This window comes from Nipponia nippon, unplaced genomic scaffold, assembly GCF_047370975.1.
Source record: "Nipponia nippon isolate SJK-2023a ecotype South Korea unplaced genomic scaffold, ASM4737097v1 scaffold_6, whole genome shotgun sequence".
In the NCBI taxonomy this organism is placed as follows: domain Eukaryota; kingdom Metazoa; phylum Chordata; class Aves; order Pelecaniformes; family Threskiornithidae; genus Nipponia; species Nipponia nippon.
The window spans coordinates 29,480,948-29,508,610 of record NW_028262380.1 but is presented as its reverse complement, the minus strand read 5'-3'; the positions used below and the strand labels follow the sequence as shown (position 1 = coordinate 29,508,610).

Below are 27,663 nucleotides of genomic sequence, written 5' to 3'. Positions count from 1 at the left end.
TTTCTGAGTGGTGTGTATGTATAGTGCTGTATATAGCTATATAACCTACAGATAACTCTTTGTCTGTAGATATGTGTAGAAATAACATGTTTTAATAAACTTTGGAGATATTGAGAGTATAAGTAATTTTTTATATTGCAGTAGAAAAAGTTTTTGATCTTTTTACTCTTTTCTTGGCTCATAGTTACCTTAGTTGTTAGATTACTTATTTTACAAAACACTGTTCTGAATTCCAAATTCTTATTTTTTCTTTTTACCAAAATGAAGGTTTTTTTTCCTAAAAAAATTCACTGAGGAGTTAATTTCTGCTGTTTGTTATTCATAGCCAAGATGAAGAAGAACAGGATGGTTTCCCAGAAGTACAAACTTCCCCACCTCCTTCACCATTTCTTTCTGCCATATTGGCAGCTTTCCAACCAGTGGCATACGATGATGAAGAGCAAGCCTGGCGCTGCCACGTCAATCAAATGCTGTCAGATACAGATGGATCTTGTGCTGTCTATACATTTCACGTCTTCTCAAGATTGTTTCAGGTCAGTGAATTGCCAGTGCGTGGTTGGTTGTCTGAAATCCTTTCCTCCTGCTTTCAAAACTATTCTTCCCCTCCGTAACTGCAAAAGACACAAGATTATGGTAGCAAGAAGCCTTAGAAAGCAAATCAGAAGCAGACAAAAAAACCCACATTGCTAAGAGAAAGTTATATGGTCATACAATATTTTTCCATGGGATATCTGCTGTATTCATTGTCTGGGAGTGATTCTACTCGGGGCGAGGGGGAGGGCGGGGGGGAGGGGGGGACGACAAAAAAAAAACCAAACCAAAACACAGCTCAAAAAAAAACGGTTCAGTGTTTCTTGTAAGCTCTTAGTTCAGGTGGTGTCCCTTCTTTTATTTTCTGAACGTCACCCAGGTTCTCTGCTGATTACAGAATTAATGTCTTCCTCCTGGGTTTTCTGTGGGATTCATTATTATGGGATCGCAGCATGACAAACGTTAATGAATTTATCTTGCATCTGTCTTGTGAGAAAACTTTTTTTTTTTGCAGAGAAGTAATTGAAACACCAGGAGATCCACTAAACCTGGAAGTTTCAAATGCTTCTCTTTAACTGTATTTACCTCACAGATCTGGTATCCAACACAAAATGCCTATTGCTTAATTTTTCTGGCTTCTGACTGCCTATGTGTAGGGGATGGGTTTTTTACATTTTCAAAGTGGTACCGCTTGGATGTACATTATTCTTTGCAACTTCTTATGGGATAGACGCCCAATTAATCCATTTTACTTGCAGGCAATGTGCCAAGTGAGCTAAGAGCAGATTCAGTACTACAAACCAAGACCTTATGACTTCAACCCTTTCTTATATCTCCAATATTAATTTTGCCTGATGTTTGGTATATCATAATACATTTCTCAGTGAAAACCTCACTTTGGTTTTACCACGCTAGCTCACGTTTTATCCCGTATGTATGGGCAGGTTTAGGGTTAGTACCATGAAGTAACTTACATGTGAAGAATTCAGGCTCTACCTTATCCATTGAATAACTTGTTTGTGCATCTATACACATTTTCCATTTTTAGTTGAACCAAGTATTTTGCCACAGCACTGTGAAATTCCTGTTACTGGTTTTAGATTTTTGTCTTTTTGCTTCATTTAGACATCAGGGGTTTAGCTCCTCTGTATTACACCAAAGCTTAGCTGCAGTTGCTTTTCACACATTCATTCATTTCCTGAAAGTGGTAAAATGGGAGTTCATGTTCTCTTGTATTCATTAAAGAGAGAGCTAGAAAGACATGTGGAACTTTCTGTGGCTTGACAGGATAGGCCTCAGTCAGCTGGAAAGGTGGATACTCTGGTAAAAGGGGCAATAGTGATCCAGGGCTCAAGCCTGGGCAAAGAAGCTTTCCTGAGGAGTTGTTGCTGGGTACAGAGGAGGGTTAAAATCATTAGATGAGACCCTGGAGGCCTTGTTTGACTGGACCTTTCCATTTTGCCTTCTGTCTCCTACCCTGCGTTTAACTTTGCAGCTGTAAATATCATCTTTGTATAGTTTTAGTCTACATGGGACTTTCTAGGATTTATGAAATAATATATAGCAAAGCGCAGTGTTGTATTAGGCCAAGCTGACAGTCTGCATAATCGAACATGCTATACATAGGACTGATTTTTGAAGAAGGTAGAAACCCTGCAGGTGGCAGTTTTGGACACAGATTGTGCTACACAGGTCGTATTCTGACTCATAAAACTCTGTATAATTTTCTGCAAAACACACACTTGAAAATGAATTGAACTACTATCTATGCTGCATAAAGACAGTCATCCAGCTATACTGATGCTAAAGGCCTAGATGTGAAAGGAATAATTGTCTTTATAGATACAGGCTGGTTTGATTGATTGCATTTTCTGGAGCTAGTTTTACATAAATATTCAGAGCAAATTATGTATTCGTTTGTAATTTAATGACAAAAATATATGCTGTCATGATGGAAATTTGCCCCAAAATTCTTAATCTAAAAAGCCAGAGGGAGGGGTAGTAAAATACAATGTAAAATAAATGTTTTTCTGATTTGATTTCTAGACCATTCAAAGAAAGTTTGTGTCTATAACAAATGATTCAGTCAGCTTTCTTGGTGAAAGTCTACAACGCATTGGAACAAAATTTAAAAGTTCTCTGGAAGTGATGATGATATGTTCAGAATGTCCGACAGTCTTTGTGGATGCAGAAACGGTAAAAATTTCATCAACTTACACGTTGAAATATCTGTCTGCTTAAACATTTTTATGTAAAGGTTTGAATAAAAATGTGTTAATTGTATTTTTGCCTTTTAAAAGGTTGCTCTGTAATGTCACTAATTGAAACATCTGAATAATTTTGGGATGTAAAAAAAAAAAGATGCTTTTTATAATTGAAATCAGAAAGGAATTAAGATGTTAGGTGGCCACTATGTATCATAAACATTTGAAAACACAAGTGAGAAGTGCATTTACTCCAAAAATAACCTCCAGCTGTAACAATGAACAGTGAGGGAACTTACTGATACTAGATATCACTTAAATTCCCTTGCTATTCTTTACCTTCCCTGCTTGTTCATATTTAATCTATATTCTTTGCACAGAGAAGAAAAAGGAAGACTACTTATCTAGCAGCAACTTTGCCTTTTTAAGTTTTATTGTTTATGTATATATTCAATGATGCATGATGAAAACATTCTAGCTACAAATATACAATGAAGGCTTTGAATTGTTTGTTGTTGTGCAAGTTGAAATCTTGGATTATAATAAATATTAATGTGAGAAGTCAGCTCAAGGTTTAGCAGCAGTCAAAACAAGCTCTGCTAGAATAATTAAGAAAAGAGACAGCAAAACAGAAAACATCATTGAGCTAATATACATATCCCCGATATACCTACATCCTGAATTCTGGGGGCAGTTCTGGTCCCCTGCTCTCAAAGAAAATACAGTTGAACTGGAAAAGGTTCCAAGAAAGATCACAAGGACTATTAAATATGTGGAATGGCTTCCATATAAGATATGAGTAGGCAGGCTATGATTTTTCAGCCCTTTGGGAGAGAAATCTGTCCATAGATCATAGAATCATAGAATGGCTGGAAGGGACCTTAAAGATCACCTAACTCCAGCCCCCCTGCCATGGGCAGGGACGCCACCCACTAGACCAGGTTGCTCAGGGCCCTGTCCAACCTGGCCTTGAACACTGCCGGGGACGGGGCATCCACAACCTCTCTGGGCAACCTGTTCCAGTGCCTCACCACCCTCTGAGTAAAGAATTTTTTCCTAACATCTAATCTAAATTTCCCCTCTTTCAGTTTGAAACTGTTCCCCCTTGTCCTATCGCTATCTGCCCTTATGAAGAGTCTCTCCCCCTCTTTTATATAAGCCCTCTTTAAGTACTGGAAGGATAGATGTCTTGATTATCATGGCAAAGTGATAGAAATTATTGTATTGTTGTCTTATTTGATGTTAAGGGTGATCAAATTAAGCTAGCACTGACTTCAAAACATACAGAAGCAAAGATAGGTGATCCTTCATGTGATACATAATCAACCTGTAAAACCCTGTCCTTTTTTACAGTGTCTGTTCATGTTTTCAAAAAGCAACTAAAAAGATTCATGAAAGAAATAGCCCTGAATAGATTTTTGAATATGCAGAACAACACGTTGACAGAGGCTAAGAAAGCATTCTGGAGCAAGTGCATCACCACATGCTTGCCCCGTTTTGCCCTTCCTTAAGCAACTGCTATTAGACATTGTCAGATGGGAGACTGAGGCAGATGGATCTTTGGCCTTGACCCAGTGTGAGACTCTTCTCCTGACCTGTTTTTTTTCCCTTGGTGCTAAGGGACAACTCTGCTCTTAAGCTCTCACTTTAGAATATGGGGACTAAAAAAGAATGATATGCATAGAGCATTTCAAGGGAACCACGTGTAATGTTTTTTGTTTAACTTATGCCACTTTAAAAGCAGGAGAACTTGGTTGGGATAAGAAGCAAGTGGGACAAGAAGAGTTACACTAGTGTCTAGCTAGAACAGCATGTGTGTTTTAAAAAATAAGTAAGTTTAAAAATTTATTTTTTAAAAATAAATAAGTAAATATATATATAAATACAAATATTTAAAAAGCAATAATAAATTTAATATATATATATATGCACACAAGTATAGACTCGTGTGTATGTGTACATGCATATGTACGCACATACACACATTATTGTTGTTACATTGGCAAATACTGTGTAGGTAAATCTTTCCAAGTAATTTAATTGAAGTGGACCTACTCATTTATCAGATTACTTGTCACTAAGAAAGAATGGCTAATCCAAATTAACATTAAGGCACAAATCTTTGGTTTTGTGATGTCCACTCATGCGTACAGGATTGGCATTTGATTCAAATTTGGCCTTTGATTCATTCAGAAAGTAGTTTTCAGCAGAAGGATGCCCCCTTACATCAAAGCACAGGTTCATAAGCGATTTGGGAGTGGATCATGGCCTGCTGCTGATAGAAGCTGCCCACTGACTTCTTTGCACTTTGGTGTTATTGCAGACATTGAGTGCAGAGTGGCTTTGTGCATTGAGCCATAACTTGCTTCTTGGTTGATATGGACATAGAAGTTGGGAGTAGCAGTGTCTTAATATGGTGGTAGAATAATAATCTTGATGCACTTGGAAAAGCATGTAAGCATCATTCCCACCCGTGCTTGAGTGATGTGGGATACTGTGACTTTCTGTGCCACAATTTTGTGATCACAGTCTTGCGCTTGCACTTTCAAGCTGACCAAGAGGTAGCAGGTAACAGGGATTGGAGAAAAGTACAGAGCTCTTAATGTGTGCAAGGGATGACCAGTGTGAGGGAGGAAGCATCGTGTTAGAGACGTTATTATTACAGGAAGTGACAGGAGAAGGATTAATAAGAAAAACATAAGTGGAAATAAAACTACAGGGAGAAATGGTGTGGAGCAAAGCTGGGTAGCAGCTCCGGAGGGAAAAAGAGATTTTGAAACTATGTTGAAAAAGGCAAAGTCATTAATGGGAGAAAATTCTTGAAATATCCAACAGTTCCTGCTTTCACAGTTCCTGGTTCCTACAGACTGAAGCCTTTGCTGGTGGTGTAGTTTGTATATTGAGAAGGGCAAGTAACCCTCACTGGACACTCAGCCTGCTAGAGGAGCAGTCCAGCAGTACTTTTTCCTGCTGCAGGCTATTCTATTTACACTAGCTATACACACGTATATCAAATATTATTCTTCCTTTTGAAAGATCTAAAAATCCCTTTGAAATCTCTCTTTCAGATGTTAACTAGATATTGCCCTTCTTATTTTGGAATCAAAAGTGTTGTTCACTGATTTAACTGATAGAGCTACATGTGTTAGTTTACTAACTCAAAGGTGTCATGAATTATCTGTACCCAACTAATTCTAATTTGATTGTTTTTCCAAATGTGGATTTGGAATTTCATATTATATAATTTAGATATTAGACTATATGGATTATAGTCAGATGTTACATGACTACAGAGGTGATTGCTTTTATCTTCCAGCTAATGTCTTGTGGCCTGCTAGAAACATTGAAGTTCAGTGTTCTAGAGCTCCAAGAACACTTGGATACCTATAATGTCAAAAGAGAGGCAGCAGAACAGGTGAGTCTCTTAGATTTCAAAACAAAAAATATTAGAACCTACTCATCAAGAAAACGTTGCAGGTATCTAAAAGCAAACTGTGGGAAAAAAATTCCGAAATAAAATCCTGTTTCCTTTTCTTACTACTATTCTATGTGTATAATCTGAACTTGAGGTTTTTTCTTATGTGTAATTCATTTTTTTTGCACATATTTCTAAAAGTGACTTTGAATCTATAACATCACACAAACGCACTAGCATTGGGAAGAGTGCATTCCTAATTTAAAAATCCTCTTTTAAAAATATTCAAATATTTTAACATGAATGTCAATAAATCATGGTCATTTTTTTTCTTTATGAACCTTCTGGCTTATTTTATTAGACTAGAATGGTGGGATTCACATCCAGATTAAGTCATTTACAGATAACTATCTATATGTCGATTAAGTGCCTTAACACCCAGAGTATTCAAGGATCAAGTCAATACAATAAAAGAAATCAAGAAAGCAATGTGTTTTATCCTAATATAAATACTGACCTGTTGCTCAGCTGAATAAGTCTTGAGACTTCCTTTTGTTGACTGGATCTCCACTGACTATAATGGGGGCTGAAACAGCTGTGTCATACATAGACACATAAATTTAGGTCTCTCATCCTGCAACGGGACCCAATGAGGCTGACATTTGTGTCAGTTATTGAGAATAATACAGTTTACTTTTCAAGGTATATGTTAGTGGTTATCCTTTTTGCAAAGCAACACAAAATTTAAAAGTTGAAAATTTCTGTAGCAAGGGTTTTGTATTTGTTTTTGTGAAACTTTGTGTGAAGTTCAGGAAGGAAGATACTAACTTCAGAAAACTGAAACAGGTAAGATTTCTATTTCAAGAGCCAAAAGAAAACACGGCTCTACAATCAGTTTTGCAGGTACAGGGAGAGAGAGCATATATGGGACTTTTGTTGTAGAAGAGAAAGTGATTCCTAGCAAAATTAAACATGCATTTGAAGGAACTTTTTGCTGATATCAGCAGTCTGTGAGGCCATGACAATGGCCGTTGTAGGAAAGTTTGAACGATGCGAAACAGAACCAGAATTCAAGCCATGACATCTTGGGAGAGCTTTATTTTGCAGCACAAGTGGCTCCATGTTTCTTGATCATGCTGAGTTTATTAGGAAATTATGGCCTCTGCCTTGCAAAGATTGCTGGCAGCTCGTCTGTTGAATAGAAGAGACAGCCACTTTTTTGTGGAAAGGATCTCAAAAGAAACACAGTTTCCTCAAAACCAATGCTAAAGTATGCCACACAGCGCTGTTAATGTAGATAAACTGTTTCTAGGATCCAAGCCAGCATTTCTGCTAAAGAGTTGCTCCGTATTTTGCCCTGCTCTGTGGTAATAACAATTTATTTGTAAACTAACTCATGAGGTCTAATATAATGAGCTACATTTTGCCATTTAGGCTTAATCAGAAACAAAGTGCTCATCTGATGACGAAGATTACCTTAGTCGATGTAATATTTAATGTCTGACAATCTCCAATGTGTCATGCTGTCATCACTCCTATGAGAAAACAATGTATTTTATTCCTCATTTTAGAGAGCAACACTGAGGCACGGAGAGGCTGACTGATTTGCCCCAGGGTCAGACAGGAAGATTTCAGGCAGGGTAGAGAGGAACTCGTGTGTGTGTGTGTGTGTACTTAAAATGGTGATCCTCCAGACATTGAGGAATTCTTATATAAACTCCTCGTTTAGCCTACAGTTTATCATAGCAATAACAAATGGTATTGTTTGGTTGATTTGTCAAAGTACAATGAGTTAAAATTGTGTCCCTTTCAGATGGCCATGAATTCACTTCATGTATTTTTAGCTAATTTTGCACTTCTACATATCATATCGACAAAAATCCATGCTGCATATTAAGAGCTTGTTTGTGTTTTATTTTACTTGATAAAGGAATATGGATATCAGTTCAATGGCCTCTGTCATTATATGATAGTGAAAGAGTGTTGTTTTTCTGTAGTGCAGCTGTCAAAAGGGTGTCCAGTAACATGTTTCTGTGGTCAGCCTGTCTTCTGCCACAGGATTTGTGAGTGACTGGGGCAGGAAAAAGGTTCACGGGATGAAGGGAATTGTTCTGAAATAACTGAGAGCATTTTGCCAGGGCTTTATTTTTATTTAATAATTCATAAAGAAGCAGTACTGAGGAGGAAGAAATGTATAGCTTTGACCAAACATTTCTGACTCTTGACAGCATGTCATTTAGCTGATGTAGTGCATTATTTAAGTGTTTATTTAGCATGTTAATTCAGAAGTAGTGACTAATTATCTCAGATAATTTAATTTATTTTTCTAAAACTTTTTTTGAAAGCATTTCTTCAGCTGTTGGTCCTCAGTTTTGTTTTGGTGTGTATTATATAGCATATGTAGACTAAGAATCTTCCAAAGCTACTTCTTAGATATGTTTTACTGGTTTTCTTACTCTGTCCTATTAAACAGAGTATAGGGAATGATTGAAAGAGACTTCCTCAAGTCAAATCTGAACTTCTGTTATTGAAGGCGGTTGTGTTATGTATCCTATTCGATCTGAAAGTATTAAGGCAAAACACGTAATGAGCTTATTGCAGATCCTTGCTTTTTTCATAGAAACACGCAGAAAAATGATCAAACTAAGCTGGCTGGGCTATTGTATAATAAAGTAAATATAAATTAACAGATATTTAAATAAATATAATTTGCATGTTAATCTGGTATCCTCTAGAATCAATGACTGGAAAATTTTGTACATTAACTTCTTTAATGAAAAACTGATGTTTAAAGTTTCCCCTAACAGATGATGTTTGTCACTGTCAGTGCTGTCTGTTCTACTGGCATTCACATGAATCAAATTTAAAAAGTAAGAGGCTTGGGCTGCAGTTGCTTGAAACTTTTACCTATGCACTGAGATGAGAGAGAGAAAGGTAGCTATAGTATAGGGGGTGGTTTGGGATGTCTGTTTTGGGGTTAATCTGGCAAACCAACCTGTGCCATGACCAAGACCACCCACAGACTTCCCTATATTACGCTTTCAGTAACGCTCTTCACCCTGTATCTTTGTAGAAGATAAATGGGGAGAACATAAATCTATGTAAAGCAAACACATAAAGAAGATTATTTTGTCACACAATCTACTGCTGTTCCCAAAGAGAAAACTGAGGTCTTCCTACCATGCTGAACATATATTCTGTAAAAATTTTTAGCAAATTAATTTTGTCACCTTTTTGGAGCTACTGTTCTATTTACTTGCAAGGAAACTGCTTTGACTTCATGTACGTATGAGGGACAAAGATACTGAATCAGATCAATGTAATAGAAAATATAAGGTTATATGTATATCACAACATTCTAGGCATACTCTTTATTCAGACTGGTTTTAAGATTTCAAAAAGATCTTAAAAAGGCAGCGTGTGAAAATAAACACTAGCTTCCCAATTGCTGATCCTGTTTGTTCCACTGCAAATTTATTCCACTGTTACCGATGGATGCTGTCAGATAAAAAGAAAAATGAGATTTGCTGTCTACGTTGGTATCCATGTCACTAATTGAAACTGACAACACGGTGTTTAGAGAATTCCATTTCTCCTCTTGATAAGCACACAGGCCTAGTTAATTCACTAAGTAACCTTTATTAAATTGAGCAGATGGGAAATCGTATTTTTCTTTTTCTTGCATCAGACAAAGGTTAGAAAAAGGTCACTAAGATTTCCTGTGAGACTCAAGATAGCAAGCACACAGTATGCTAAATTATTCTTCCTTGGATGTATAGAGCCTGTTCTTCATTTTAGAAGATAATCTGCACTTTATCCCAACATGACACATTCCCATTTCAGTAATACCCGAATTACCTCATGCTTGCAGTTGTTTGCACTGTACGGAAAAATATGCTGGGCACTGTGTCAATGAGATGATCAGATCGTATTGTCCAGTAAGAGCATATTTGATTCTGCAAATGCTTTATATTAATGCTTTTAAATTTGCATGGATGGTCAAAGTTAGAAGAGATTGCCCACTGAAATTAATAAACTTCTTGTCTGCTATAAGAACTGGGGTTAAATACAGCCCTGTATTCATGAAAGAGAGTGGAATCTGCATGTTTGCATTGTGTAATGTAAGAATACTTCATCTCCCTGGCTTGTACAAACTGGAGGTGATGCTAAACTCCCATTGAAGAATTTATTTTTTTTTTCTTTCTATCCCGTAAACCTGCACTTGCAGGAGACCTCTATTTCCTTCTGTTTCTAAAGTAGTCCCAAGAAATATAACAGGCTTACTCTCTAATTTGAATTAGTCCTATATTTTAAATGCTGAGAAACAACGTTGGTGTAAAGCTTGTGCAGCAAGCAAAGAGAAAATATGATCTCATTTAATGAAAGGGATTTTTCTGCCTCTACCCTCCCACACATCTCACTATGACAGTACCCAAATTCAGTCACAGATCAGCATTTATGCTACAGTGTACTGTCCTCATCTGGGGTAATGAAGGCTACAGGAAATTTACAACAGAAGGGACACAATAAAAACTACAAAGTGATATATCGGAGTGGAAATCATTAGTGCAAACAGCATTGGTAAACCATTGATTTCGTATCACAATTTCTTACGTAATCTGCGAACGTGCAAGACTTGACGAAATGTCTTATGTAGTTTTAGCACAGTCTTCAGTTTGCTCTGTTTCAGAAGACGTTTAATCTTGTTTATATTTATTTTGCAGTGGCTAGAAGACTGCAAAAGAACATTTGGTACTGATGATGGTATTCATGGCACTAACACAGATGCTCAGGTAGGTGTATGTCATTTGTGAGTCTCTGGATATGAGATTAAAAAAACATCTTTATATCTATTGCACAAAAATTACAATATTTGCAGAGAGATTAAAAATGTATGAAAAGCTTTTCATTCCAGTTATCATGCTATCTTTTGGAAACTCAGATTCTTACAAAGTAGTGGTCTAATAAAAAGGGCTCTTTTTAATAAAAGTTGGCAACCCGTCTTGGGTGCTAGACTTAATAACACCGAGTAGATAGGCAGACTAGATACCATCTGTGTACCAGCAAGTCTGCTTTTCTGCAGCTGTTTCTAGAAGAAAAAAGATTACCATTCTGCTTATATGCTCAGATAAACTGTCTAGCCAAAAACGTCTACTGAATTTAATATAATTAGTACTATATAAATACATATGACCTTTCTGGAGCCGTTATTTGGGTGGGAAGGAACAGGGAGTAAAGTAGCAGTTTAGCAAAAATCTCATGAAACACTTCTGTCAAAATATCATCTAACAACAATAGGTGAAGTAACCTATTAATATTAGTTCAACATTTTGTACATATTTGCATGGCAGTCATCCATGTTTAATATTACTAATTGCTATAGTGAGTGATAGCTTTTCCCCAAGTAGACTAGGACTTTTTTTTTTTTTTTTTAACAATAGCTGCATAATATTGACACTGTAGATAAAAAAGCAAATCCAAAACCTATCATTAGGAGGTACAAGGAATCTGCCATCTAGAGTCCTGTAATAAGAACAGTGAAATATGTAAGAAAGTAGAATTGCAGGTAGCAGCTGAACTTACCTTTTCACAATGACATTTTGACAAAAATCCCAAATTGAAGCTGGAAAAGGAAGAATTTTATTCCTTTTATTCAACCGAACTCTAGTAATTGATACACTTGGTCATGTTTCTGCTGCTGAAAATGTAGTGTTCAGCAACAGAAATGTCTGCTGTGTGCATGGACTATTTCTTCTGTTATACAGTTTTCATTTGCTTTCATATATATACACGGGTTTTTTTATTCAATTACAAAATACACATGAATTTTTAGAGTAGTAAAATGTGTGATAATATACTGTTGATTTTTATATTGCATCAAAGTTGCACATTTAAAAAAAATATTTCATGTGGCTAAGCATAGGTAATACAGCAAAATAATTTACTACCATTTGCAAGGATTTGTGCTTTGCCTATGAACACAACATTTACTGTATTTTACAGATGGTTTACATCTTTGTATACTGACTGGTATGTGTTTAGAAATATGTAACAACATTTACTATTACAATACAGTAAATGTTCTATATAGTAATAATATGGACTGAAGTACATAAATGCTTCTTTTTTTAGAATGTGGTTTATATACGCCAAGAAACTGTTCTAACATTTAACTGTTCGAACGTAACCGTTCTTACTATGAAGGTAAATGTTACTGTTCCCACTGTATAGCTAGGGAAACTAAGAAATGGAGGGAAAGCCACATGCAGGCTTTCATTTAGCTGGTATGGAGAGAATGCAGGATTTTGAGTGAGGCACTTTTGTCTGTTCTTCCCCGTTTCTGCAGGGTTTGAAGATAGCCCCTGAAAAGGAATTATGTGACCATTTACACTGATTATTTGTGAGGACTTGTTTTGATTTTGGTTTTCAATCCTAGGCATGCTGGCAATTTTTTCTTTATGTGCTCCTTGCACTTGCAGGTTCAGTTAAAATAATTTTAATCTATAGTATCCATTGAGAAAGCAGAGTCCTGTTATCCTGCTTCATAAATATACACAATTTACAGAAGTTCTAAATTTATTCACAGAAGCTTATAGTGACTTGAAGGAGACTTGAGAAGTTACCAAGTGTAAGATTGTTGTTACAAAAGTCCTTGTAAATGGAGTGTGGGGCTGATAAGTCTATCCAGTCAACCAGTTAATGCTAAAAATATGTAAGTGTTGTCCTGCTCAGGAAAACAGAGCTGTTTCATTCACCAGATATTTTTCACTCACTAACACAAATAAGATTTTTCTTGCTAATTTTTAGCACTGTGGTCAATATAGCTAAGGAATAGTGAGATGAATTCTGTTCTGGCTTGTGCATTGCCAGCAGACTTGCAAGTAAATCTAATTATTGGATTTTTGCTATTATACTTACATGCAAGCCTGGAAGAATGCATCTGGACTCTGGCTAGACTATTTGTACAGGCCTGGCAGGTAGAAAAATCACATTATTTCTCAAGTGAGCAAGTATCTGAAAGACACTGAAGCAGTACAAAGCCATTTTTAAAGGAAAACCTCTCTTGAATTTTTAGAATAGCTATCAAGGTGTGATTTTGGGGAGAAGGATTATTTATGGCTTACAGTAATAATGAGACTTGGCTTAAAGAACACTGGAACTTAATGGCTAAAAATATTAAATAATCGACCCTGCCATTCCTCAAAGTCTGATTCTCTGTGCTTCGTTAAAGTGAGTCATAGAATTCTTGTCGACTTTGGCAGTTCAAGATCTTACCTCTTCGCAGTGTTCTGTGCACCAGCAGTTTTTGCTTATATAATAATTGTGCTATGTATATGGTAGCACAGAGTACAGAACAAAAGCATGCAATGTTTATAGTCTGTTAAGCACATAGTGTATAACTTATACACATGGTGTATAACTATGTGCTTAGTAAAGCTCAACTGCTTCTGCCCATTGGAATCAGACATCAGTTGCATCTTCATATGTTTACTACGACCATTGTACTTGCTTGAATGCCATCAATACACTTAGCACTGTACAAAGCACAGAAGTGAAGTTCCTGTCCCTAGTCTGACAAACAATTTTGTGACGATTTCTCTCCCTGTCCCTCTTTCCCAAATGTTTTTCTGAAATAGCTTTTAAGAACCAAGTGCAATTAAATTTCAGAAATCTCACAATGAGGTTGTTGAGAATTGAGTTTAGCAAAACCAAGAATTTTCTAAACTGATTCAGAATCCAAATTAATGTTACATCTCAAATTTTAAAAGGCATTCTTTTTGCTTAAACTATAGTGATACAGAACAAGTAAGAAGCATTGCATAGGTGTTCAAACCTAAGTGTCCTTGGTTTTGATTTCCTTAAATTTGCGTATGTTGAAGACTACACAATGTGTAAAGACCAGACAGGGTTGTAAGTGAAGTATATTACTCATGTTGTGGGACAACAAAGCCAATGCTATCTATTGTTAGTTATAGCAGCAAGTAATTTCACTTCAAATTCAGTCTGTTAATTTTTTCCATTCAGGATATATTTGGAGCATGTTACTTGTATTTCTTCCTCCATTTTACCTGGGACATCTTTTACCCTAATTAAAATTATTTCCTACACTAATTCTTGATCTTTTTTTCTTTCTTTGTATTTTTGTGACCTGCTCATCTTCTTGCTTAGCAAATGGAAATTCTAGCAGTAAGTGACGGTTCTTGATTTATCAAATACTTAACCATGCCAGTCAGCAAACTGGTCTCCATCTGTCTCGTCCATTTGTGACACAGTGATGTCTTGTCATAGACTATTTAAAAAGTGCTGTGTGCTTCAATTTTGCATCATCTAACCCATTGAACTGTTGGTCCTTTGTAGATAATAGGATCCTGTAGTTAGTAGAATGGTGAACGTTATAGAAGATTATTCCATTAGCACTAGTTTTTATGTCTCTATGTAAAGCAGTATTAACACTGTCTACACTTTGACTAGTGTTTTAGATGCGTAAAAATGGAAGCAAGACAGTGCATAGGTTAATGCTGCTGTTTCATTTCCTTAAGAATATATCATGTGGTATTTTCTAAAATAGAATCAGACCCACCTTTTATAAAGGAAACATCATTCTTGCCTCCAGGAATGGAATTACTCTCCTCTTATTCCATCAGGCAGTTGTAAGCTAAGGGCCAGGTTATATACTGTGCTTACATGCTTATATTAATGGTTATGAAAGATTCCTTACTTACAGACCACAACTGCTTCTTTTGGATATTAGATCTTGAATTTAAAACAGTAAAATATCAAGAATAAAACTAAGTGATCTATGAAACTCTGTCTTGGAACATGACATTTCAAAATGCCTTTTGAATCATTTTACATCCCTCCACACCCCCCTTCTTGGAAATCTAACTTCTTATTAAAAAGTAAACTTCAAACCTATGTGAGAGAGGCTACCTGTCAATCTAGAACTCAATGAAGCTTTCATCTGCTTTTCATTAGTTTCCTGCTACATTAGCTTCTAAATCTTTTTCTTTAGTAACCAAATAACTACTTCTAATCGTGCCCATTCTGTACTGAAGAAGTTGTCATTTATTGTCTCTTGTATTGGATAGTAGATGTTTTGCACTTCCTGAATATAATAATGTTGTTTACATTTGTAGGAGCTGGAGTTGTGTCGGAGGCTGTACAAGTTGCATTTCCAGTTGCTGCTTCTGTTCCAAGCCTATTGCAAACTTATCAGCCAAGTAAAAACAATCAAAAAAGAAGCAGAGGTAATGAAAACAATGCCATTTAACTACTAATTGTTGACATTTTAAAGCCAAACCATTTGAAACACATTTTGATAACATTTCATCAGTGGGACATCTTTTTAGAAACTGAAGGAGGGTACTAGCTGTTTTATAGCCAATTAATAAAAGATTTAAGTAGAGCTCGCAATTTTCTGAGATGTTCAATTATCTGTGTTGATTTTTGTACAGCTTGAAAGCTCTTAAATAGGCAGGAACACAGGGAGTCCAGTGATGAGCATTTAAAATATTTCAGTAGCGCTTCTGGTGTATTCTAATCAGGCCACAATCAAGGCACATCAACTCCAATCAGCCGAGTTCTGTGATGAAGCCCCTTTCCATCACCCCAGTGTTTCCTATTGCGAACACCATCACTTGCTACCAGCTGATTTATGGAACTGCATCACTTCAGCCACCATTCAATTACTCCGCAACCTTAGTCCCCATCCTAAGTGCAGTTAGTAATGCGTGATGGACATCTTGTGCCTGATTTTCAGTTGTACTAACTTTAGAAGTAAAATGCGTCCTTCGGCTGGGCACAAGTGGTACATATGTGATGTTAATTGAGTTAATCTGAAGGCATTATGCTATTAATAATGTCTTCTGAAAGTTCTCCCCTGGCTCTGTAATGCAATAAATAGAGGTAGCAGGAAAAAAAATAGGCTTGGTCTTGCTTGATACAGTAGGGAGGAAAATGAAAAAGCAGGGTGAACGTCTTTGGGGTTTGAGTCGCTTAGGAAAAAATTATGCATGTTCCTCGCTTAGATTTCCAGGTTTTTGTAGAGGCTGCAAATAAGTGACTCCATTTCTGTCTGGAGAATGTTGTGGAAGGTCGGCATCGCACCAGTCCCACTTCTTGCCTAAGTTAGTCAGATACAGAATTATATACACTGGCTGCGCTACAGTTATTCTGCTAGGTTACCAGTCTTCCAGATTTTTTTCTTCATATTTAAGTTGTCCTTGTAGTAACACAATTGCTGCTGTACTTTTCTAATACGTTTAATTCTTCTTGTCCGTTTAATTGTTATTAAGTGATGTGGCGAGAAAAGAAATGTATTTTTTTGAAACAAATTTTAAAAGAACTAACTAAGATGGAAACTTCATTGGGGAAAGCCCAAATACCTGACATGCACGCTTGGGCCATTAAATTAACTGTATACTTAAGCAACTGCAGCAAGTATTTGGATGTACTTTTTCTGCCTCTCATTTATGATTGCAAAGAGGAGGAAGAATGTTAAGTCTGATCTGCTGAAAGTTAATTTGGCTGAAAATACATTTAAACAAGAAAAGGTAACCCTTATATTTGTTTTAGGTCATAAACATGTCTGAAGAACTTGCTCTTTTGGAGAGCTGTCTGAAAGAGGCTGAGGCTGCATCTGACAGCGGTATCGAAGAAATTGAAATTGCAGAAGCTTCCCAAGCTAGCACAGAAACGGCTATTCACTCTCTCATTGAAACCCTGAGAAACAGGGAGTTTGTGTCAGCTGTAGCACAGGTCAAGGCTTTTAGGTAAGTGCTTAAGGGTTGCTTTCAGACCTGAGTTTGCTAATGGGCCTTTTTAATTTAAAGATAGGGATAGGCACTATTCCAGGTTTTTTTCAGCTCTTGCTAGATGTCCTTATTGAAAAGGACAAGCACTGTTGCTTCATTACAGCTTGTTCATGCACATTTTGCAATTTAAAAAAAAGCAATTCTAGTAGTACTTGTTCTTTAGAATTTATCTCTGAGAAAATGATACTGTTAACTATCAGGACTCTACGGAAGAAACATTTCTCTTGCGTTTTCCTATGTCTTCTGTTTACATGTCTGTTTAAAGAACAAGAATATTTAATCATTTAATTTTTTTTTTTTAATGTTTAAATCCAAATTGTGTGTTTACAGATCTATTTGGCCCCATGACATCTTTGGCAGTTCTGAAGATGACCCAGTTCAAACATTGCTACACATATACTTCCGTCATCAGACGCTTGGTCAAACTGGTAGCTTCGCAGTAGTAGGCTCCAACCAAGATATGTCTGAGGCCAGCTCAAAGCTGATGGAACTTAATCTAGAAATTCGAGAGTCTCTACGCATGGTGCAATCCTATCAGCTTCTAGGGAAGATCAAACCAGGAATAAATCTTGTGAGCACTGGATTCTGAACAGCTGTCATTTAGAAAAGAACTGATGATGAAGACACTTCAGACTATTATTGAGCACCTTTCATAGAAAAAAAGAAAACCTCCTGCAATCCTGACAACCAACAGAGTTTCATCACAGCAAGAAATTGCTTCATCAAAAGTAAACTCTGAAAATTGAAGTGAACATCTTTCTTGACTGCTCTTTCTACACAGTAGCTGTGTGGCAGTAGTATTTTTTTATTAAATATATGTATAAAAACTACATGAAAGGAAAAGGGCTTAAATGTAATGCATACATATGCATTATTTTCTGTTGTAACAGAACCATAAATGGTGTTTGCAGTAACAGCCTCTAAAGGTTGAATCAATATCGCAGGTGGGATGAGGCTAAAATCAAGGCTGGTTCATTTTGGCTGAAGACCTGCAAGGCTTCCTGGCTTTCCAGCAGTAGTAGATATAATCATCAACTAATACCTAATGAGACACTTTGCAATGTCATGAAGAATGTGCAGTCAAACATGAGTAGAATGACTTACGACTGCAAAAACCGTTGACTTCTCAATGTTTTATTTGCTTTTGTTGTCTGTAACAAGGAAATTATGTGTGAGAGTTAGAATGTATGGCTATGTGACAGTTGTTTTTTGAAGGTATGGATGATTGTTAAATAAGGTCTCAGAGCATGCTTAAAAGAGCTGCAAGATTATTTTTGAAGAAATTTTATTTTATTAGATCTAATCCTCATAGTGTGTAAATGTTAGGACATTTAATAATATTTTAAACTGGGATTTCCCAGTGTTTCTAAAAGAAATAATATATCTGTTAACTTTATTGGAATGCTGCTCAGTTCTCTGATCAGTGCTTATGTTACAAATATTGATAACAACTAACCAAAAAGTAGCTGCCTGCAGAGACTTTAAAATGTATATTAAAGATATATGCTGCCCATCAGCAATTCTCATTAGAAGTTAACTTATTTTATTCTGTATATATTCTAGAAATTGTATAGTGCAAAACCAGTATTTTTCTTGTAAATTTGTGCAATGCACTGTTAAGACAGTAGGTGTATAAAGCTATGAGGGGAAGGGGGGGGCTCTCCCTATGGGTAGTCACATACATTACTTGCAGTCTGAGTAGTCTGCAGGGTTCAGAGAGTTTGAATGCACGTACATGCATCTTCATGACTCAACTTAAGCCTAAGGAATTGGGACTATATAGAAAAAAAAGACCGACTACCAAAACATGCAAACAGGCAATATACTCATTGTTCAGTGTCAAAGTCTGTAGCATAAAACAAACTGGATTCTGTTGAAACCAACAGCATTTTGTAAAAAAAAAAAAAAAAGAAAAAAAGAAAAAAAGAAAAAAAACAAAACGGAAAAAAGAATGTAGTCCCATGATTCCTGTGATTTGAAAGGAACACCCAGTATTTTTATATACATCTCTTACCCACTGTGATTTTTTTAATGGGCTCTAATTCCAGAGTTTAGAATGTAGAATTGAAATTCTTAGCTCTGCCTTTTTGGGGGAATTGGACCCCACTAGAAATGTAATTATACTGAAATGCATTAATTGAAGGCACTGTGCACGCTGTTGGACTGCTGACAGTAGTTATGTTATCCTAACAAGCTCTGTAACTGGTCAAGGCACATCCATAATCACTGTATTTTTTTTCCCTGTCCCTGATAAAAATTGAATTATTTTGATGGTTTTGTGGTACTGTAGATGGTGTTCTTAATTATTTAATAAGTATTTACCGGGGATAAGTAGTTTTATTTAGTGGCGCATTACACTTTTATTTACATCATCTTTTACCAGCTTTTTTTGTAAAAATAAAAGACATTGTATCTGTCATTTTGTGTATTTTTACAAGCTAGAGTTTAAATACTTTAGCTAAACAGCCTAAACACTGACAATAGAGGCCTGGGTGCCCTGAAGTCATGTTTTTTTCCTTTTATGTCCTGTCAATGCAACAGCATTTTCCTAGGCATCTTCTGAAGCTGTTAAAGGATTTGTCATGCAACTCAAACCTGAATTTATATATATTTGTAATTCCTTATGTTATACATCTTCTTCCATTGACAATGACTAGTGGAAATTGGGACCTGCCCTGTGGAGCAGAATCAGTCTTGATATTTTTTTAACTTCATGAAAGAACTATTTCCAAACTTCTACTGTGCAGCTTGTTCTGGTCTTAGAGAGTCCTTCCTTTTGCCACTAGCAAGTCTCTTCACCAAGAAAGCACTACACCAATTTGAGTACGGTTCTTTTTGCTGGTTGCTCCTATATCCACTTCTCCAAAATTACTCCCTCTCAACTAGCGCATAAGCTGTCACCCTACATTACCCGGTGCCAGGCCTGTGCCAAATCTATGGTAAAGCTGTCTGCTCTAAGATACAACGAATACAGCATTGAGCTAACACACGCAAAAGAATCTCTTCATGAAAAAGCTGCGCAGGGCAAGTTCAAGACATCTTTGAAGAACTGGCAGCATGAAAACTGTTCCTTTCCACTTCGCATAATCACACAGGTCATGAGTAGCTTTCCTTCTTTCTGCTGAGTCTAGGAACCAGTGTCCACGATAGGCAGCATATGCTGTCAAGGACGTGACAGGGCGGTAAAGCGGAAAAGGGTATAGAACTGTACTTTGGCATCGAGCAGTAAAAGCATTGAATGTATTTATGTAAGAAGAATGACATGTAGAGCTACTGCAGAATGAGGAATGCTACAGGATGAAGGAAAGCTTGTTTAGTATCGCTGCACGCCGCACTCCCACTCCTCCAAGCCTCAAAACCTTGCAGCGGCTGATGAAGGCAGGGCCAGCTCTTTGCTGCCACTTGGGGCCTTCGGCAACTGCTTGGCTGGACCAGTTGCTGTTGAAGCACTCCATACAGTTCAGATCGGCTAGGCCTGTTCTACACCTTGTCAAACAGAAGCAACTGCTGCTTTGACTGTAGTTGGTGGGGATGACACCTCTAAGATGTACTAAATTTCACTTCAGGCTATTACTGATAATAATTGCATAAGAGTCACCATATTCACAGCAAGTAATCCTCAAAGCAATGCTTGTGAGGACATCTGTATAAATAAGAAGCACTCGACTGCTCATATTGCTATGAGTTGCCATACGTCTTCATGCTGAGGTGGCACAGAGCTTAACTGACTTCTCAAACTCATTACCAAGGTGCACAGAGTCATCGCAGTCAGTCTCCCACACTGCATCCGTCAGGAACAGACTACAGCCATTAGAATGGGGAAGGCAAACAGGAAAACATACTGAAGGACATCCTTAGACGCAAATACGCTCGGAAGCAAAGACATCTCAGGTCACAGTTGCAACCGCAAGCTGAGGCAGACTCCGGGTAGATGGCTGCAGAGGGGGCCTCAACTGTGCTGCTCCTCAAGCTGGAGACTTGCTGCTGCTCATTACTGTAACCACAGGTGAGTGCAAGGCACGTGCATCTACAACAGAAGACTGCCCAGCTGCAGTGGTACTTTTCAGGCTGAACAGGACAGGGATAGAACTTACTGTGAAAGTCTTTAAGTGAGCTGGTACAGCAAGGGATATTTCCTTTTACTGTGATACAGGGGAAAATGCTTCAGGTAGAAGCACGAAATAAAACACTGCCCCGTTCTGGGGGTGGGAGGTCAACTTGTTCCCAGAATGCCTCATGCTGCTCTAATAATGAATGGAGCAAGAATAAATGAAATTATTTGGCAATAAATTGGTGCTGAGGCATTAAGCCTTAGTTACTGCAGCAAGTTCATGGGGCATGTTAAAATTATGCAGGAATCTACAGCAAAATGAGTTAAGCCTACAGAATTAACATTCACTGCCCCTCTAAACGGACATTTGTTGGTACAACGGACAGTGTTTGCATACCCTGCCATACACTAGCTTCCATTTAGAGATGCAAGACCACCTGGCACTGAAGCTGTTACACAGCATGGGCTCAGACTGGTTCCCCCTCTCGTCTTTAATGAGTGGTCTGAAGTAAGCTGGGTGCAGGCGTAGGTAAGTTTGTTATAGCCAAGATAAATCAGTCTTTCCAAATAGAAGCTACCTCAAGAGTTCTGCAAAAGGCTTTGTGCATTATTATGCTCAATTTAAGAATTAACAGCTTCATTAGCATTCTCAGAAAAGTGCATTTTCCTCTTAAGTTTACCCAGCTCCTTGGCTACAGTGTAGAATAGTGGGGTGTAGGTTTTACTAGGCTGTGAACCTGCTCAGATGGTGATGCTGTAGTCCCAGAGTCAGCTTGTAAGGCTTTGCTGAAATGTGGTGTCCCTACAGAGGCCATTACCCCTGACAGCACCAATAGGCCTTGGAGAGCATCATCTGGGAGTAACCATGCTGGTTCTGCCATTACTACCGAACACTAAAAGTACAATTCCTAGTTGCAAACCCAGTCCCAGAAGGGTGTGGGAGTTTGATCCTTCCCTGATGGCAGACAGCTAAACCATAACTAGATGAAACTCTTAAGTCATGAAGTGCACAGCTCTGCATCACCTGCAGGTACAAGGGGAGGCCAGGCAGATGCAGTATCATACTTTGAGCCTTTGAAGTATCACTGCTCTTGATAAAGTTGTGAAAGTAAAGATAGGCAACTCATTTACCAAGAGACCATAACATCAGTGACTGCCTTCCCCAGCGGTTTATGAGAACTGTCCCTGAAGATGCATTAACCACAAGCTTTCTTTGGCTTTAGTCTACAGGCCAAGAACACCAGCTTAGCTAAATGCAGACCAGCTGAACCAGTAGAAGTGACCTAGTTTGTACATAGCATTTCTCAATCATTTTCTAGTGATGAAGAACAGGTGCAGGAGACTTTCTGCACAGAATAGCAGTGTGCACAGTAAGTGAATACTACTACGTGTTTTGTTCATGAATTGTGCTCTACTATTACTGTAGATGTCGATTTGATGTTAACTTGAAGTGTTTGATTAGTTCAAGGGTAGGAGCAGTAACAGACATCCTTTCCCACCTGAGATTCTACAAGGTCCTGAGTCGGTTGCTGGCAAGACCATCACCGATTTACAAAACATTATCTGTAGGCTCTTCCTCTATGCAAGTTACAGAAGTTGCAACATGCCCCCTCTGAGCTGGGCACAAACCCACCTGATCATTTGAGCGTGCTTTGCAATACTTTTATTTGCATGCTTTCCTAGCTACACCTCACTGAGTACCTTCAAACAATAACAACAACAAAAAGAATCTGCTCTACTGGCAGCTTTCTAGAAGAGCCCTAAACAAAACCAAAAAAAACCAACCCCATCCCACTCAGATGATGTATTTGAAACTAAATGTGCTATCGCAGGAGAGGCGTTTCCCTTTGCACCTCCCACAGAGGTCCTGGCGGTGGGGCCTCTTGGGATCCACGTGCCGCATCTTCACCGGGCAGGTGCACCTCGTCTGCTTGCAGCTCTGGGGGAGAAGGCGGCGGTCGGCGGGCGGGGGCCGAGGCCGGCCCGGGGCGCGGCGGGGCGGGGGTCCCTTACCTGGCAGGTGATGTCCTCCACACGGTACGGGTTGTAGGACTTCTGGCAGGTCCGGCAGAACTGCCGAAAATAGACCTGGGGGGGAGGCCGGGGTCAGCGGCGGGCCGGGATGAGCCGAGCCCCGCCGAGCCGGGATGGGCCGAGCCTACCTTGTTGGTGCCCTGGACGCACCAGACGTAGGCGCTCTCCCAGCGGATGTTGCAGTCCTTGCAGTGGTAGTAGCCGTACTTCTGCTCCAGGAACTGCCGGGGACAAGCGTTACTCGACGGGCAGGCGCCTCCCGGGCCGGGCCCCGCCCCGCTCCGCTCCCCCCCGGCCGCCCCTCACCTGGAAGCGCAGGCGGGTCTTGCCCACCGCCGGCTCCCGCTTCTGGGGGGCGGCCGGCGGCTCTGCCGGCGCCGCCGCCTCCTCCTGCCGGCTCTCCTCCGGCCCTGCCGCCGGCTCCGGGGTCGCGGGCGGGCGCTGCCCCCGCGGCTCGGCCGGGCGCTGCCCCAGCGGCTCGGCGCCGCCCTCGGGGGGCTTCTCCCAGCTCGCCCGCACGGCGGCCGCCTCCGCCTCCCGCTGCTCCCGCAGCGCGGCCGGCTCCTCCTCGACGGCCACCACCGCCGCCGCCGCCTCCTCCTGCTGCTGCGGCCGCCGCTCCGGCTCCGGCTCCTCCAGGAAGGCGGTGAGTCTGCGGGACGCCATGGGCGAGTAGACGGCGATGGTGCGGGGGAAGCGCACGGCGCGGGTGCTGGTGGTGGCGGGGCTGCCCTGCTCCTGCTCCCGCTCCGCCTCTCGGGGCCGCGGCCCGGCGGGGGGCCCGGGGCGGCGGCGCAGCAGCGTGCGGGGCCCGAGGGAGCACTGCACCGAGGCGTCCTGCCGCGGGTTGACCTGGACGCCCACCTCCTTGGTGTTGGCCTTGCGGAGCCGCGGCGTCAGGTTGGGGTTGACCTGGGAGAGGATGGCCTTCAGCTGCGCCCGCTGGTAGTTGTCGAAGTACTCGGCGGCCGCCGCCGCCTCCCCGTAGCCCGAGAAGTAGCCGCTGCCCCGCGGCCGCCAGCCGCCCGCCGCCCCCCCCTTGCCCTTGGGCGGCGGGTAGCGGTAGGAGTAGGGGTGGTAGGCGGCGTACAGGTAGCTCTCCATCGCCTCGTCCGCCATCGCGCCGGACCGGGGCAGCCGCCGGGGGGGGGCCGGCCTTAAATACCCCGCGGCGGGGCGGGACCGGGACCGCGGCCGGGGCCGGGCTTCCCCCCGCCCCCGCCGGCCCTAGCGGCCCCTTCCCATCCCCGGCTGGCGCAGGGCCCCGGGCAGGGCACCCCCCACCCCCGGCACTGCTCCCCCCGTCAACCAGACAGCGCGGCCCTTAATTGCCCCCGCGGGATTAATCAGCGGGGAACACGGGTTCGGTTCAGCTTCGCCATGTATTTGTGGTGAGAACAACGAGCACAATGCTTTTACAGCGGGTGGGAGGCACGGAGATACACGCGCGCAAGGTGGTTTGCCCCTTCGTACAGCGCCGCGTTGGCTTCGCCTCTGCAAAACGCTGGTCTCCTTCCTCGTACCCATTCCTGCTGCACTCAGGTGGGCAGGAGCCCCCTTGCCTGAAGACGTACGGTTATTTGCGTCACAGTGATCCTTTTTCCTTTGTTTTTAAAATTTTTTTTGTGTAAGGATTTTTGAGGAATTACAGCTGTCACGATAATAAACACACATCACCTTGTACAATGGGAACGGCTGGAGAAACGATGGCGGCCGGGCAGCTCCGCGGGTGCAGCAGCGAGCGCGGCCCCAGCCTGGTTGCAAGCACAGCACACATCACGCGTCCCCGGGTGTTGCCTCCTTATCTCGCCTAAAGCGCCGTCTGCGTCGGCTCCATCTGAACGGAGTTGTGCTCCTCTGTGGTCACTGTGCCGTATGAAGTATCGGCCACCTCCTCTTCCTTCAGTTTCTTGTAGGAAATATCTGTGTCTTCCTCTTCACCGAGCGTATCTTGTTTGTAGCTGTCTCTCCCATACATCTTGTAGACCAGGACAAAGAGTCCCGCTTCTGCCGACTGAAAAAGCGCGTAAAGCAAGGGAAACATGTACATGCTCCCTATGAGCTCCGGAGGGAAGGTGAGTTTTAGGATGGCGGTGCAGAGCTGGACGTTTTGGCACCCTGTTTCCAAAGACACTGTTCTCCTGCAGTGTGGGGGCATTTTAAAGACCGTGGCTAAGCCGTATCCCAAGGCATACCCCGCTAGAGGCATCAGCACCGCAATGGCGTAGACAGACGCAGGAATATGTGCCAACAGATCTGGGCCCAGCATGGTCCCAGTCAGGATGAACAGGATCACCAGAGTCACCAAGAGGGACCACAGGGAAATCTGGCAACAGATACAGACATCGATAAACAACACGGGGGTTATTAGTTTAAAAGGATCATCGCAGCAGGTAGAGGCTTGATAGAGTCTAAATTGCAAACCGTGGCTGTGCTGCCCTTCCCGGGTTTGCTCCTGGCTCAGCACTTTGGCAGTGTTTGGTCATATCCCAGGAAAGGAAGGGGCTGAGATCGCCCTCCATCATTTTGCTGTGGGGTGACTTGCCAGGAAGGTAGAGAGCCAGGGCTTGTGCTTCGCTTTTCCTTTTGTAATTAAGCTAATTTGTTTGCATGTTTTAAGGAAGCGTCGCCGTGCCTGCGGGTTGGTTTTGCCAGCCCTGGGTGTAGCGGGAGCAGGGAGAGAGCAGGATGCCGGGGAATGCCCCTGCTCCGGGGCCCGGGCTGCCTCCCGGGGCTCAGCACCGCGCCGCCCTCCTTCCCGTGCGCTGGGGGGGAACCTGCCCTCGCCCTCGCTTTCCGTCTCTGTCCCACCGTTTTATTTCAAGACTATAAGTCCTTATATTGCGCCTAAATAGTGGCATATGCCTGTGTGAAGCTACCATCGGTTCGGAGGGACCAGAAAGGTTCCTGCCGTCGGACCCCCCCGCCCTGTCCTGGGGCCGTGCCTACCTTCACCAGGAGGTCGGCGGCGCGGGGGTGCCGGTAGCGGATGAGCACCCCCAGGCCGATGGGCAGCAGGGTGCTGCCCAGCGTCAGGCTCACCGCCCCCAGGGGCAGCAGCTGCACCAGGGCCGTGTTGATCCAGTGGCGGCTGTAGACCCAGAGGCAGAGGGGCATCAGGAAGAGGGCCAGCAGCGTGGAGGAGGCCGTCATGATGATGCTGCGCCGGGGGAACCAAAGAGACATCGGATCACCGCCCGGCCGGCCGGCGGACAGCCCCGGGGAGCCGCAGCCCCCCGCGGGAAGGGGGCTCTGCAGCCGGCTGGGCGCTTCTCACGGCAAGAGCCCCCCTTCCCCGGCCGGGGCGCGGGCGCGCAGGCTTTTCGGGAAGGGGGCAGGAGGCGTGTGCCGCGGTCCGTGTAAAACCGCCCGCCCCGGGAGAGGCAGGAGAGCAGGGCTGGGGGTTTCCAACCGCCCGGTGACCGCCCGGCCCGGCCCGGCCCCGCCGCCGGTAGGTGCCCGGCAACCCCTCCCCGCCTCCCGGGGCCGCCGCAGCCGCCCGGCCGGCCGGGGGCGAGGGGGAGCGAGCGGGGTGCCTACCTGAGGTTCATGTCCCCGTCGACGAGCACCGACATGAGGTTGGAGAGGTTGCCCCCGGGGCAGCAGCCGCACAGCAGCACAGCCACGGCCGCCACCTCGTCCAGGGCGAAGATGAGGGCGAGGAGGAAGGCCAGCAGCGGCATGGCCACGAACTGCCCCAGCAGCGCCAGCAGCAGCCCCACGGGCCGCCGCAGCTGCTGGCCCAGCTGCCCCAGCTCCACGGCGCAGCCCAGCCCCAGCATGGTCACGCAGAGCGCCAGCCCCACCAGCACGCTCAAGCCCTGGCTGAGGGAGCGGTCCGCGAAAGCCTCGCCGCCCCCCGCCAGCGACCCGCCGTCGGGGCCCCCGTCCCCCGCCGCCGCCGGGGGCTGCGCGGAGCCGGCCATGGGCTGCGCGGCCCCCGGGAGCCGCCGGCTCCCCGCCGAGCCGCGGAGGAGGGAGCGGGCGGCGGGGGGCGTGGGGGTCAGTGCGGGGTGCGGCGGCGGCTGGCCCCGGCGGCCCGCGGAGTCCGCATCCCGGCCCGCCTCAGCCCGGCCGGGCGCTGCCGCTGCGCCGCTCTCCGCCGCTGCGCCCCGGCTGTCTGCTGCGGGCGCCGCCCGCGCCTCCCCGGACCCGCGCGGGGCCCCCCCCGGCGTGGGCGGCGTCTCGCCGCCGCCTCGACGGCGGCCAGCGCCCGGCCCCCAGCGCCGCCCGGCCCCGGTGGAGGGAAGCGCAGGCGGCGGCGGGGGCTCACGGCCGCCCCCCGCCTCCCCGCTGCGACCCGCGGCAGCCCGCCGCTGGAGCCGGCCCGGCCGCCTGCCTCCTCCCGAGGCCCGGGCAGGGCCCGGCGCGTCCAGCGGAGGAGCTGTGCTGTCGGGGGATTCACTTTGGCGTCAGCATCAAAAAGGCAATCCGCGTCGCAACGTCACCCGATGGGGGGCTGAGGGATACCCCAGCTCCTTCCCTCTCCAGGCCTATTGCCGGCTGCTGTGAAGGCAGCAGGAGTGGGTGAGGAAGGATGAAAAGCTCTTTTAGGAGTCTGGGGGCACCACTTTCTGCTGGGGGGGTCCCAGAAGCGTGTAAGAAGAGGCATGC

The 27,663-nt window shown here is 43.0% G+C and overlaps 3 protein-coding genes across 13 annotated transcripts in view; 1 reads left to right on the top strand and 2 right to left on the bottom strand.

Moving 5' to 3' along the window:
* FRYL (FRY like transcription coactivator) overlaps nt 1–19,381 on the top strand; it is a 182,921-nt gene extending 163,540 nt beyond the window's left edge. For 8 of the 10 annotated variants that reach the window (XM_087735820.1, XM_087735819.1, XM_087735813.1 and 5 more), the window contains 8 exons: nt 326–533; nt 2,578–2,727; nt 6,052–6,150; nt 10,875–10,943; nt 14,320–14,337; nt 15,288–15,398; nt 16,726–16,922; nt 17,295–19,381. In XM_087735820.1, the coding sequence (XP_087591946.1) occupies nt 326–533; nt 2,578–2,727; nt 6,052–6,150; nt 10,875–10,943; nt 14,320–14,337; nt 15,288–15,398; nt 16,726–16,922; nt 17,295–17,553 (1,111 nt within the window). In that variant the 3' untranslated portion in view covers nt 17,554–19,381. The remainder of the gene's footprint in view (nt 1–325; nt 534–2,577; nt 2,728–6,051; nt 6,151–10,874; nt 10,944–14,319; nt 14,338–15,287; nt 15,399–16,725; nt 16,923–17,294) is intronic. The other 2 variants (XM_087735814.1, XM_087735817.1) reach the window with 1 other exon arrangement.
* ZAR1 (zygote arrest 1) lies at nt 528–24,346 on the bottom strand. Of its 2 annotated transcripts, XM_087735826.1 has the most exons (5): nt 23,356–24,346; nt 23,178–23,270; nt 23,029–23,103; nt 11,734–11,773; nt 528–611 (listed from the first exon to the last, which is right to left on the bottom strand). In XM_087735826.1, exons 1-4 carry the CDS (start codon nt 24,166–24,168, stop codon nt 11,738–11,740), a joined length of 1,017 nt encoding a protein of 338 aa, XP_087591952.1. In that variant the 5' UTR covers nt 24,169–24,346; the 3' UTR covers nt 528–611; nt 11,734–11,737. The 2 variants fall into 2 exon arrangements, with proteins under 2 accessions (XP_087591952.1, XP_087591951.1); XM_087735825.1 differs by lacking the exons at nt 528–611; nt 11,734–11,773 and adding an exon at nt 18,863–22,954 and having other exon boundaries at nt 23,356–24,342.
* Nucleotides 24,347–24,412: 66 nt separating this feature from the next.
* Nucleotides 24,413–27,208, bottom strand: SLC10A4 (solute carrier family 10 member 4). The gene is made up of 3 exons (XM_087735827.1): nt 26,590–27,208; nt 25,999–26,209; nt 24,413–25,375 (listed from the first exon to the last, which is right to left on the bottom strand). Exons 1-3 carry the CDS (start codon nt 26,973–26,975, stop codon nt 24,860–24,862), a joined length of 1,113 nt encoding a protein of 370 aa, XP_087591953.1. The 5' UTR covers nt 26,976–27,208; the 3' UTR covers nt 24,413–24,859.
* Nucleotides 27,209–27,663: the final 455 nt, after the last annotated feature.

What these genes read in the sequence shown, in the direction of transcription:
- ZAR1 (XM_087735825.1), bottom strand. Translation starts at nt 24,168, where the DNA reads ATGGCGGACGAGGCGATGGAGAGCTACCTGTACGCCGCCTACCACCCC. An exon ending in AGACCCGCCTGCGCTTCCAG is followed by an intron (nt 23,271 to 23,355) that starts GTGAGGGGCGGC and finishes TGTCCCCGGCAG; the next exon opens with TTCCTGGAGCAGAAGTACGG. An exon ending in GCGTCCAGGGCACCAACAAG is followed by an intron (nt 23,104 to 23,177) that starts GTAGGCTCGGCC and finishes CCTCCCCCCCAG; the next exon opens with GTCTATTTTCGGCAGTTCTG.
- SLC10A4 (XM_087735827.1), bottom strand. Translation starts at nt 26,975, where the DNA reads ATGGCCGGCTCCGCGCAGCCCCCGGCGGCGGCGGGGGACGGGGGCCCC. An exon ending in GACGGGGACATGAACCTCAG is followed by an intron (nt 26,210 to 26,589) that starts GTAGGCACCCCG and finishes CCCCCGGCGCAG; the next exon opens with CATCATCATGACGGCCTCCT. An exon ending in CCGCCGACCTCCTGGTGAAG is followed by an intron (nt 25,376 to 25,998) that starts GTAGGCACGGCC and finishes ATCTGTTGCCAG; the next exon opens with ATTTCCCTGTGGTCCCTCTT.